General features: G+C 42.1%; 1 protein-coding gene across 6 annotated transcripts in view; it reads right to left on the reverse strand.

Annotated features, from left to right (window-relative positions):
- The window catches only part of LSM14A (LSM14A mRNA processing body assembly factor), a 48,229-nt gene extending 36,961 nt beyond the window's left edge, over nt 1–11,268 (reverse strand). For 3 of the 6 annotated variants that reach the window (XM_064274081.1, XM_023555633.2, XM_064274080.1), the window contains exon 1: nt 11,058–11,268. In XM_064274081.1, the coding sequence (XP_064130151.1) occupies nt 11,058–11,178 (121 nt within the window). In that variant the 5' untranslated portion in view covers nt 11,179–11,268. The remainder of the gene's footprint in view (nt 1–11,057) is intronic. The other 3 variants (XM_010596098.3, XM_003416322.4, XM_003416323.4) reach the window with 3 other exon arrangements.
- Nucleotides 11,269–13,831: the final 2,563 nt, after the last annotated feature.

A 13,831-nucleotide genomic window follows, 5' to 3' on the forward strand; every position in this document is an offset into this window, starting at 1 on the left:
TTCAAAACAGAATAGACTCAAGTGGTGCAGACAACTTCTTCAAGGAGTTTTGCTGTAAAGGGAAGGACAGAAATGGGGAAGTAGATACAAAAGAGGATATGCAGTTAGAGTGGTTGTTTTTGTTTGTTTTTAAGATGGGAGAAATAACAGCTTATCTGTAAAAATACAGTAAAAAAGATACAGTAAAGAAGGAAAACTTGAAAATGCAGGAGACAGTAGAGAAGGGGGAAGACAGTCTACTGCACAAGTAGAAGGGTGGCCTTATATAGCAGTAAAAAGTTTATCTAATTAGCTGGAAAGAAGGTAGAGGGGTGAGGCACTGATGGAAGTAAGTGGGCATATGTAGGATAAGCTTATCAAAGTTATGTTTCCTATTCTTTTTTCAGTTAAATAAAGAGCAAAGTTCACAGGCTAAAAGTGACATTGGAGGAGGAGGTCTGAGAAAAAGAGAGGATGGAAGAGCCACACAGAAAAGTGGAGTGAATGGACTATGGAAATGGAGGGTAACTGGTAGGAAAGGACCATGACTGCTGGAGTTAATGACCATAAATTTACAGAGAAATGGAGATGGCATGTCTATGTTGTTGTTTTCTCCAAGCTTGAACAAGAAGCAAGAAAGGGGAAGCAGAATTAGAGTATATATACTGATTTTAACTACTGCTTATGGACTTTTTTTTTCCCCCCCAAAATTTTATTTTGTTGTTGCTGTGAATATATACAGCAAAACATACACAAATTCCAGTTTCTAAATGTACCATTTAATAACACTGATTACATTCCTTGAGTTATGCAACCATTCTCACCCCCCTTTTCCAAGTTGTTCCTCCCCCATTATCATAAATTCACCATCCCCTAAGGTTCCTACCTTTCAAGTTGGTGTTGTCAACTTGATTCCATATTCCATATCTGTATTGTTACACTGATACATGTAGCAATACGGATGGAGCTGGAAGACATTATGCTGAGTGGAAATAAGTCAATCACAAAAGAACAAAGAGCATAATGCTCAAGGCAGACCTATTTATTAATTAAGCTAAACTACTGCTTGGTTTTAAGATGACTTCAAGGGATATTTTTAGTTTCAGGTTTAAAGAATATCTTTGGTGATAGTTTCAGTGGTTCATCCAACCTTCATGGCTCCAGGAATTTGAAATTCTGCTCTGCAGTTTTTCCCCTTTTGATCAGGATCCATCTACAGAAAAATGAAAATGTTCAGTAATGGCAGCCAGGCACCATCCAGTTCTTCTGGTCTCATGGCAAAGGAGGCAGTTATTTATGGAGGCAATTAGCCACATATTCCATATTCTCCTCCTATTCCTGACTTTCCTTCTTCCTCTGTTGCACCAGGTAAATACAGACCAACTGTTGTGCTTTGGACAGCCACTTACAGGCTTTTAAGACCCCAGACGCTACACAATGAACTAGGAGGTAGAACAGAAGCACTAAACATATTAGGCCAATTAACTGGGATGTCCCATGAAACCATGACCCTAAACCTCCAAACCAAGGAACCAAACCCTGTGGAGATTTTGGTTGTACACAAGCAGCCTCAGCAGTTTGTTGTTGTTGTTGTTATTGTAAATATACCTATCACACAACAACTTTTTTGCCAATTAAACTTTTCACAGGAATACAACTTATTGACAGAAATTACAATAATTGGCTGTGCAACTCTACCTTTAATCAATGTGATTTTTCCATCACCCTTAAACCCACTTTTCCCCCTCCGTACTGCCCCTGGTAACCACCAGTAAGCTTTAGTCTCTTTATACTGGCTTTTGTCTTTTATATAATTGAGGCCATACAATATCTGTCCTTTTGTGGCTGACTTATTTCCACTCAGCATAATGTCCTCCAGCTCCATCCATACCGTTACATGTATTAAGACTTCATTTGCCCTACTGACTGAGTAGTATTCCATCTTATGAGTGCACCACATCTTGTTTACCCTGATGGGCATTTACATTGTTTCCACCTTTTAGCTATTATGGAGAATGCTGTAATTGACATTGGTGTACAAGTCTCTTTCTGAGTCTCTGCTTTCAAGTTTTTTGGGTATATACCTAGGAGTGGAATTGCTGAGTCACACAGTACTTCTATTTTTAGAAACTACCAGGCTGTTTTCAACAATGGCTTTACCATTTCGCACTCCAACCAGGACCGGGTAAAGGTTCCAATTCCCCCACATCCTCACCAACATTTGCTATCTTCTGTTTTTTATCTTAGCCATCCTAGTGGGAGTGAAATGGTATCTCATTGTGGTTTGTGTGTGTCTGACGGCTAGTGATGCTGAGCATCTTTTCATGTGTTTGGTGGCCATCTGAATGCCCTCTTTGGTGAAATATCTATTCAAGTCCTTTGCCTATTTTATGATCGGTTTATTTGTCTTTTTGTTGTTAAGTTCTCAAAGTTTAGTATACATTTGGGTTATTAGATTCTTGTTGCATATATGGCTTCTGAAGATATTCTCCCAGTCAGTAGCTTGTCTTTTCACCTTTTTTGTAAAGTCTTTTAATTAAGTTTTTAATGTTTATGAGGTCCATTTATTTTGTCTTTTGCTGTTTGTGCTTTTGTTAGGTAATTCACTGTTGAAAGCTAGACCTGACAGTGTTGCCCCTACTTGTTCTTCTAAGAATTTTACAGTTTTAGTTTGCACATTTAGGTCCTTACTCCATTCTGAATTTGTTTTCATTTACGGTGGGAGGCATGGATCCTGTTTCACTTTTCTGCATGTGGAAATCCAATTTTCCCAGTACCATTTATTAAAGAGATTCTTCTTTCCCCATCAACTGGACTTAGCACCCTTAGCAGCAAAAATCAGTTGAGCATACATGTGTGGGTTTACTTCTGGACTCTCAATTCTATTCCACTCATCTATGTGAATACTGTTATACCAGTACCAGGCTATTTTGATTACTGTAGCTGTACAGTATGTTTTAAAATCAGGAAGTGTGAGTCCTCCTACTTGGTTCTTCTCTTTGAACATTGTTTTAGCTCTTCAGGGCCTCTTGCCCTTGCATGTAAAGTTGAGGATTGTTTTTTCTATTTCTGTAAGGATCTACTGTGAAAGACCTCTTTAAAGTGTTGAAAAGAAAAGATGTCACCTTGAAGACTAAGGGGCACCTGACCCAAGCCATGGTATTCTCAATAGCATCATATGCATGCGAAAGCCGGACAACATATAAGAAGACCGAAGAATTGATGCCTTTGAATTGTGATGCTGAGGAAGAATACTTAATATTCAATGGACTGCCAAAATAAAAAAATGTGTCTTGGAAAAAGTACAACCAGAATGCTCCTCAGAAGCAAGGATGACGAGACTACATCTTACATGCTCTGGACATGTTGTCAGGAGAGATCAGTCCCTGGAAAGGGACATCATGCTTGGTAAAGTACAGGGTCAGCAAAAGAGAGGAAGACCCTCAACAAGATAGATCGATACAGTGCCTGCAACAATGGGCTCAAGCATAACAATGATTGTAAGGGTGGTGCAAGACTGGGCAGTGTTTTGTTCTGCACTACATGGGGTTGCTGTGAGTCAGAACTGACTCAAGGGCACCTAACAACAACAACAACAAGGACTGCTGTTGGAATTTTGATCAGGATTGCACTGAATCTATAGATCGCTTGGGGTAGTGTTGACATCTTAACAGTATTAAACTGTTCAGTGCAAGAACATAGGACATCTTCCCATTTATTTAAGTGTTCTATAACCTCAGCAGTGTTTTATAGTTTCCATTACATAAGTCCTTCACATGCCTGATTGATTGGATTTATCCTTAGGTATTTTATTTTCTTAGATGTTACTGTAAATGGAACTGTCTCCCTAACTCCCCTTTCAGTTTCTCACTACTGGTGTATAGACGCCCAACTGATTTTTGTTTGTTGATCCTGTATGCTAATGGAGCTTAAGCAGGATAAAGAGAAAAGTTAGGTTATGAGAGTGAGGGACAGTGAGAGGTGGCCTATAGTGTAAACAGACTGCAGACCATAGGAGGTCTGAATGACTGATGGAATTGGTGCACTACAGAAACTAACACAGACACAGACAGAAATGGTATATGGAAATAATGGAATACAAAAAAACCCAAAGCCATTGCTGTTGAGTTGATTCCAACTCATAGTGACCCTATAAGAGAGTAAAACTGCCCCATAGGACTTCCTAGACTGTAATATTAATATTACCAGGAGCAGACTACCAGGTCTTTTCACCCAGGAAGCTGCTGGGTGGGTGTGAACTCCCAATGCCAATCTTTCTGTTAGCAGCAGAACACTTAACCGTTGTGCCACCAGGGCTCCTTATCTTTTTTTTTTCTTTAATAATTCAACAGTACATACACCAATTCAACAGTTTCTACACATACAATTCAGTGCCACTGATTACACTCTTCCAGTTGTGCAACCATTCTCACCCTCCTTTTCTGAGTTGTTCCTCCCCCATTAACATAAACTCAGCATTCTCTAAGGTTCCTATCTAATCTTTGAAGCTGTTGTCATCGATTTGATCCCATATAGTTCTTATAGAAACATAAAGCTCAAGGCAGACATTTTTTACTAGGCAAGCTAAACTACTATTTTGTTTTAAGAAGATCTCAGAGAATATTTTTGGTTTAAGGTTTAAAGATTATCTCAGGGCAATAGTTCCAGGGGTTCACCAGCCTCCCTAGCTCCAGAAAGTCTGGCTTCCGTGAGAATTTGAAATTTTGTTTTGCATTTTCACCCTTTTGATCAGGATTCTTCAATGGAATCCTTGATCCAAATGTTCAGTAATGGTAGCCAGGCACCACCCAGTTCTGCTGAGGGCTCCCCACTTTTTAATATTACATTTAATTCTCAGAATGACTGTGAAAGATAGGGATTATTATCTTTAAAGATGAAATTAAATTTATGACATCAAAAGCATGAGCAACAAAAGAAAAAATAGACAAACTGAGGGTGGAACCATGCAAAAAAGTGTACGGAACTCTAACGAGGCGATCACTCAGTTTCGCAATCCCACTAGGCTTAAAAGAGAGCCCATCACAGAGTAGAGGAGGACTTCCTACCTACCACGAACAAAGAAGTGCTGGGGCGGAGCACATTCTGTGGACTTGAGGTTCCTGTGCTAAGAAAGTCTAGACAGAGCAAGCTGTAACATGTGAGATGGTAAGAAGCAGCAGCAGATAAATGGTTATTAGTAGAGGCAGCAGAACCAGAAGACCGGCAATAGATACTGCAGTGGGTTTCGCGGCCCAAAAAGTGAGGAAACTGAGTGCCTTTGGGTAGAAGCCTTGCTGGTGGAGTGGGGTGTCTCTGGGCACTTCACAGGACCTAGGCTCTTTGATTCACAGAGAGAGCTAAGCACCTTCAGGCAGGAGGCCTACTGGCTGGTAGAGCAGGGTGCCTCCGGGCACTTAACAGCAGAGCTAAGAGCTTACAAAACACTTGCCTTGGCAAGACAGGCCGGGGTGGTTTGGGGGGCTGAGAAGAGGCCTGCTTGTGGGCACAGCTGAGAAGCTATCCTGACTGAAGAACTGAGTCACACTTGATCGTGAACTGTAACCTGTTACACTAATAAATCCCATAATTCTCAGTACGGTCTATGAGTTTTGTGTAGCCACTGCAACAAATTATCAGACCCAGGAGAGAAGCAGAGAATCGCATGGAAGGGACATGATGTCAGAATTGATAAAAAGGTTGGAGGTTGGAGACATTACCAATCTACGCCTCATAGCAATCAATAATCTTGATTCTCCTCCTCCCTTGCGAAGTTAGAGGTCAGACACCCCCACCAGGCCATTTTTAAACTTGGCTATCATACTTTTTAAATTTTCAGACGCAGGTACAAACCTAGATAAAAATATAATTGGAATTTTCAACAACTATTCACGAATGTCACCGCTTTTTAATTTTCTCCAACACCTGAACTGATCCTTCTCTTAGACTTTAAATGAAAATTATATGCTTCAGTCATAAAGGAAAAATTTACCTCCCCAATAATGTCAACTTTTTCCTAAGATTTCATTTTCTTATACTCCTACTCACTGAAATTCTCCAAAATCTTTTTTTTTTTGGCAGGGGGGAGCAATCCTTCTTAGATATTTGAATTTTAAAGAGAGATACAATTGTGAACATAGAAAAGTATTACTTAGAGATATTTCAAAGAGACTATTACAAGATTAATAAGCTAAGACACTAAATCATTTTCATTTACTCATTCATTAAATCAATATTTGTTCATCCCAGGAGTTCAGACTTTGAAGGGGAAGAAGTTGAAGATGAACAATAACCACATATGCAAATGAGCAAAGAGGATTTAAGTCACAATTAGGGTTATAAAGAAAGCAAACTCTGCTGTGACAAAGGCTACAACAAATAAAACTGCCATCCAGATACAGCTACACACTCAGGTCGCCTTTAGGACACAACGACATTTACTGAGATGGGTCTCAAGCATCAAAGTTCATCAGATAAAAAGGGGTGCTTTAAATAATTTTAATAATCATGTCTTCAATATTAAAATAATTTAACATTATTATTAAATATACTTATAAATATACTCTATTGCCATGAGTTGCAGAGTAGAACTGCTCCAAAGGGATTTCTTGGCTGTAATCTCTATGGAAGCAGATCACCAGGCCTTTCTTTTGCAGTGCCAACCTTTAGGTTAATAGCCAAGAGTAAATTGTTTGTATTAAATACATATTTAATATATAGATAGAAAGTATTTACACAATATATTAAATCAGAAAAAAGAGTTAATATTAAAATGCTGTTTTATATATTTTAGTACATGCCAAACAACAGGTATAAACGAGGTCTTTCCACTAGGGCAAATCAGGCCATGTAGTCATCCTAATACCGCATCATACTACATCAAATGCAAATGGCCAAAATCTCAAGAATTGTTTACAGTTCCACACGGATTTAAATGATAATACCCAAATAAAGAACCTAAATTATAATCTGGATCATATAAACCAAACGAATCTCTCACTAAATTTAAATTTCTAGTTACCTCATATCACACACAAAAACAATTTCAGGCACATTATAGACCTAAATATGAAGAAGCAAAAAAAAAAAAAAAAAAAAAAAAAAAACCTTTGAAAAGATAACGAAAGTATCTCCATGACCTTGAGTTGGCGTAAGGAAAAATTCCTTTAAAAAAAAAAAAAGACATTAGTCATAAAAGGCTAATAAACATGTCCATATTAAAATTAAGAACTTCTGTTCATCCTTTTCAATGTTCATCCATTAAATGGGAAAACATATTTACAATACATACATCCAGTATAAGAATTCATAATCAAAATATACAGCTCGAGAAAAAGACATGCATTTCAATAAAAAATGTGCAAAAGATTTCAAAGGTACTTCATGAAAGATGAAATCCTAATGGCCAATACATGAAAAAGTGTTCAAATCAGGGAAATAGAAATGAAAACCATGTACCACTACATGTTCATCAGACTGGCTAGAATTTTAAAATCTAAGACCAAGTATTGTTGTTAGCGAGGATGTACTTTCTAGCATGTGTGGTTATATTTCACAACTAATGAAGGAAAGAAATGGGGGAAGAAAAACCCTGAAAAGTCTAATACTTTACTCAAAGAGAGTAATTCTTCACCCATAGTTTGAAAATAGTAACAAGGATCTCTAAATTTCAATATACAGGCAATCCCAAGGTTACGAATGAGATGGTTCCTAAACGTCTGTTTAAACAATCTGTAGATCGGAACAGTTGTGTATGGTTCTTATTTAGCCCTACTTTTTTTTTTTTTTTTTTAGAGCAAAGAAAGGAGGACACCTGGTGGTGCAGTGGTTACGGCTGCCAACCAAAAGGTCAGCAGTTCAAATCCACAGGCTGCTCCTTGAAAACCTTACGGGGCAGTTCTACCTCTGTCCAGCAGGGTCACTGAGAATTGGAATCGACTCCAGGGCAGTGGGTTTGCCCTCAGTGCAAGGAAATGGCTCCAAGCCTTTTCAAGGATGTAAAAGTTTCAGAGACAGCAGGTGAAGGTGAGTGTGAGGAAGAGCTTGTTTCGAGTAGCTGTTTGTTCAACTGTTTCAAAGTGAGGGCAAATTTATGAGGCAAGTTGTCCCTAACTCGGACATTAATAACCCAGGGAATTTCCGCATACATACTGTATTCTAAACTGGATAAATTTGTGGTTTTAATCAGAGTGTTGTTTTTCCTTTTTCCAAATTTTCGAAAAAAGGTAGATTTTTCAGACATCGTATTACTCAACAGGTCACGTAAACTCTAAAATTTTAAGACCAAAGGCCCCACTTATAATTTAGAAATCTGAAATAAGTAAAGAGGCCAGCATTGACTGGACAGTTGCAAAGTAGTTTTAGATTACAGAACACTATGTAAAATAGTACATCAAGATTTGGTACGGATTTGAAAATATGATTAAATTCCCCAAACCTGTTACACAAAAAAGCATATATGAATGCATGCAAGATTAAATATCAAAGCCACGGTACAAATGATTAAAAAAATCTTCAGTGCTGTATTCATATTCATATTGTCTTGATTCAAGGAACGAATTACGTTTGGCACATGAACTTAATTATTACACACTAACTAATGAAATGTTTATTGACTCTAGAAGCTATTGAAAAGACAAATTTAAAAATATAAATGCTTTTAGGTTCCTGTTTTAATATGTTCATAATTTTAAAAAAGGACTGAAACTAATACTTCAGAAATCTTAAAAATGTATTTTTTTTTTTTTTTGAGTGGTAAAGGTTGTACAGCTAACTCACTGGTAGGTAAGTTACTCAGCTGGCAAGATATCTTTAAGTTCACATTAAAAAAACAATGAGTCGGAATAGACTGACGGCAATGGGTTAAAAAGTTAAAGCACTTTAATCAGAAATACTGTTTCAAACTTGTATGTGGCTCTCACCAAGAACTTTAGGGAGCATATAATTTCATAAAGCCATAAAATCCAAAACACTATACAGCTAAACATCTGTTATGGATTGAACTGTGTCCCCCAAAATATGTGTTGTAGATCCTTACCTGTGGTTATAATCCTACTTGAGAATAGGGGTTTCTTTGTTACGTTAATGAGACAGTATTAACGTAGAGTATACCTTAAATCTTTTGAGATTTAAAAAAGCAGATTAAGCAAGCAGCAGGAAGAGATGGGGGAAGAAAGATGCCACACCACATAAAGACCAGCAAGGAACCCAGAAAACAGAAGCTGAAAAGAGACAAGGACCTTCCCCTAGAGCCCAGAGAAAGAAAGCCTTCCCCTTGAGCCGGCCCCCTGAATTCAGACTTCTAGCCTCCTGAACAGAGAAAATAAATTTGTTTGTTAAAGCCACCCACATGTGGTATTTCCGTTATAGCAGCACTAGACAACTAAGAAAACATCCATCTGTTTAAAAAAAAAAAAGGAATTTAAGATAATTTAAAAACAAGGCCAAACAAAACCTGACTTGGGCTACTTAAAAAGCATCACCAGGCAAATCTTTAATCATCGCTAAATACTATCATGAACCCTGAACTATCGTGGATTCCTGAAGAAGCTGATGAAGAGCTAGTTTACAAGTGTTTTAACGAGGCAATGTTTCACAAGAAGAGAGGGAAGTTTTGGGGTACTCGTCACTGTTTTCTAAATAGGCTTGGTAATTTTTTAAAGCATACAATTCAATGATTCTAAATAAAGTTGTGCAACCATCACCACAACCCAACTCTAGAACATCTTGGACTGCTCTTGCATAACTGGCTGGAATTTACTCAGTAGGAAGGGATTCCAAAACACAGTGGCCAGGGAGCAAGCCGCTAAGATCTACCATATGTACTCGATCGAGCTCCTCCTATGAGATGGTGTACAGTTCTGAACCATAAAGATTTCCTACCCAAGCGTAAGATCTGCCCCAATACCAGTGTTATTAAAAAGCTCTACCGGAGGATCCAACAACAACAAAAAAATGTTACTAAATACTTGTTTGATTTTGTGAAATGATTCTCCTACCATCAGTTAAATATTTAAAATTTTTTTTATGACTTTAGAAAATTTACTTTCTAACCCGAGACTTGAACTGCTTTCTACCCTACCAGGCTGTTCAGTCCAGAACTACCAAGTACGCTGGGGAAATTACCCTGGACTTTGCTTGCCTCTCCAAGTCTCCCAACTGTTTTGAGAATTTCCTTCAAGATGAAGGTGTTAAGGTTTATTTTCTTTTTGGTTTTCCGGCATAGCAAAGGCCCAGTACGTGTGAAAGGAAGCAAAACTCCGATCGTGGCGATGCTAACCCCTCTGGGTAGGACCCCTCTCCTCCTCACATCCAGAGCCCCCTGGCCCAGCGAGGCTCCACCGGGATCAGTCAGCGCACACCGACCCCTGAGATCTACCTTCAGAACAGGTTCCTGGATCAAGGCTGACCCCTCCCCTCGCCGGGTTTCTAGAAGTAGGGTAGTCGGGGCAGCAAGAGCATTTCTAATATGCACCTAAAAACATGCTTGCACAACAGGCTTTGAGAACGGATTCCGGTTTAACAAGCAAATACCATTTTTGAGACAAGTGGGACGTGATCTGCTCGATGATTCCAATGGCCTTTTGCGATCGTTTGCGTCGCAGAGCACACCCAAAGTTTTGGCTCAGTACTCACACTTCACCTGAGGAACAGCTCAACGAATCGAAATTAAGAACGTGAGAAAACGGGTGCCATGGCACGAACAAAACCGCACTCAGCTCAAGGTGGGCGGAAACATTCTCTGAACGCCCAGGCTTTGTTTTCTGGCCGGACAACAGAACCACCGAATCTCGGAGTTGGAAGGCTCGGCCCTCCGTGTTCTCCCGGCCGCTCTCCGCCTTCAGGGCCGCCCCGCCCACCCCGCTCTCGGCCCCGCAGGTCCCCGGATTTCAGGCGCGGACCCCGGGGTGGGCGCCAGGAAGCCCCGAGGAGGCCCGGGCCCGGCCGGCGACGCCGGAGCCAGGAGGGAGGGAAGGCAGCGGCCTACGGGGAGACGACGGAGGGAGGAGGCCGAGAGCGGGGCGCGGCCCCCAGCGGGCGCCCGGCCCGGCTCCCCCACCCCGAAGCTCGCCCCAGCGCACCTTTGGCGAGGGCTACGGTAGAGTTCTCAGTGTCGATGGTGTAGAGAATGCCCTCGTAGCGGATCTCCGCCTTGGAGATGAGGCTGATCTTGCTGCCGATGTAAGGGGTTCCTCCGCTCATGGCGCCGCCGCCGCCGCTCGGGGCCGCTCGCAGACAGGCAGATGCCACGCCGCCGTCGCCGCTCCGCACGCCCGCTCGCTCTTTCGGCGCCTACAGCAGCCGCCTCAGACCCAACATGGCGGCAGCGCCGGCTCCGCTACCCTCCCCCAGCCTCCCGCCTTCAAGCCGCGGCGCCGCGGCGGCAGCGGCGGCGGCGGCAGCGGCGGCGCGGGGCATGCTGGGCTGGCGTGGCCGCGCTCTCGCGAGACTCGGCCTAGGGCTGGGCGATTCCGGCTCCTCCGCGGCTTCTGGCCTGGTGGTGGTTCGCCTTGCTCTGTTCTAGCGCGACCGTGATTGTGCCGCCCGAGAGGAACTCCGAGGGAAAGATGACGGGGCTCCTGGCTCCAGGACACTTCGGGCTGGAGTGGAGGCGCGCGCGGCTGTCCGCCTACCTCGGCCTGGCGTCTGCCATTTCCAGACGCGTCATGTCTTATGAGCTACCATGTGTTTGCAAACTTGGGAAAATTGCCCACCTGCCTCCAAGCTCCCGACGAACTATTTACTGGTCATCCTTTAAGGTGATGTTTTCCGATTGTGGCTGCACCCCTCATGAAGCCCCCGTACAGCGTCTGCCTCCTTATTATCCAGTCGAGTCTTACCCCAGGCTGCTCTTGGAGGCTGGGACTGTGTCCCAAGGACTGAATCCTATCCCTCTGTCCAACACTTTGAGGTAGTCTCATCCAGGCACACGACTTTCAATGCCATTGTACACTGATCAATTCCAAATATTTGTCTGCAGCTTTGACCAGTTCTGTGAATCCTGGATTCGCATAAAAAAAAAAAAAAAAGCCTGCTCAACCTTGCCAGTTGGTGTATATTTGGATACCTACCATCTCGAACTTCGCATGTCCAAAAACATAAACCCCTTGCCCTGGAGTCGATACTGACTCATAGCAAGCCTTTAGGACAGAGTAGAACTGCTCCATAGGGTTTCCGAGCCTGTAGTCTTTACAGAAGCAGACTGCTACATCTTTCTCCCAGGTTAGCAACCGAAGCCTTTAATGCCAGCAGGGCTCTTTTCTAAAAACATACTCCTCTATCCCTGTGTTCCCCGTTGAGATAACTGGTACCATCCATTTGCTCAACTGCTCAGACCAAAAGCCTTGGAGTCGTTCTCTCTCACACCCGCATCTGTTCTGATAGCTCATTTCACCTATAGAATGTATTCTGAATCTGACCAATTCCCGCTGTCGTCGCCTCTACCCCTGTACAACAAGCCACCATCACTCAGGCCAGGATTATTGCAGTAGACTCCTAAAAGGTACTTTGGTTCTACCCTTGTCCCCTGTAGTTTATTGTATTGCAGCCAGAGGGATCGTCTAAAAATCTAAGTCCCTCCTGTACTCACCACCCCTGTCCTGGATCCCCATGGTACCCAGAGTGAAAGCCAGACTCCTTACTACGGCTTATAAAAAATACATGATTTAGCCCCTGTTACCTCCCTCCCCACTTCTGCTCCAGCCGCTGGCCCTTTGTTGGGAATCTTCTTCGCCCAGAATTTTGTACTTCAGTCAGGTCTCTGCTTAAATGTCACTTCCTTAAAGGTGACTTCCCTGTTTAAAACAGTACCACCCAGCATCACTCTACATACCCTTAGCCTTGTTTTTCTGAGAAGAGTTTATCTTTCCCTGGTGTCTATTTATTTGTGTGTGTCTGTCCCCTTCACTAGAATGTACAGTCTTTGAGGCAGAGACTTTGTTTTGGCCTCTGCTATATCCTCAGGCCTAATACAGAGTCCAGCACAGGGTGGCTGCTTAGTAAATATTTGCTGCATGAATGAGCAGTTGGATGAAGGCAGAGCACAGGCAGGATGTCAGATAAGATGAGTGAATAAATGGTGAGAAGTCCACTCTGCCTAGCATCACCGGGAGGGAGAAACGGGAGAGAGGACTAGAAGGCTGTGCTGGGGCAGACAGACAGTTGCTTCAAAGGAAGCCTATGAAATACCCAGTTCAGTACAAGGTCTCTGCCAGGCTGTTGAATTCTTATTCCTGTTCTTTCCTCTGCATTCCAGACCTGAAACCCAGCTTATCTTCTCATGCTTCCTGAGGGAATTTATCCTTTCCCATCTATAAGCTGATTATTCCCAAATTTGAATCTCCATTCCAGATCTCCTGATTTCTGGGAGCACACTGCCTACCTACTAGATGCAATTGCTTGGAAGTCAACATTTCCAAAATTATGTGCATCTGCTTGCCCGTTCTGATTGATGCTCCCCATGCACATCACTGGCCCCAGGCCTCAGCCAGGTGTCTAACCCCAAAAGCAGGAGTCTTACCTAGCTATACCTAGCTACCCTGCTTAAGAACCTTTGATGGCCCCCAGTGGCTTACAGAAAAAATTATAACACCCTCAGCAGTAGAAGGTCTAGAATTTCTACATTAAGGGGCTGAGGTTTGGGAATCTGATTGGAAGGGATCTTCTAGAATTATTTCTAGTGAGTACACTGCTTTTATACTTATATTTAGTATATATTTTTCCTTGGTGAGACTAGAGGGGAGGCTGAGGAAGAATATGGGGGAAACAAGGCCCCTGCTTCTCACCACCCTTTGGTGTGGTCATTGCTATTCACTGTAACTCCAAAAATACTCTGCATACCTTAGGCCCTGGCCAC

This window comes from Loxodonta africana, chromosome 21 (assembly GCF_030014295.1).
Source record: "Loxodonta africana isolate mLoxAfr1 chromosome 21, mLoxAfr1.hap2, whole genome shotgun sequence".
Classification (NCBI taxonomy): Eukaryota; Metazoa; Chordata; class Mammalia; order Proboscidea; family Elephantidae; genus Loxodonta; species Loxodonta africana.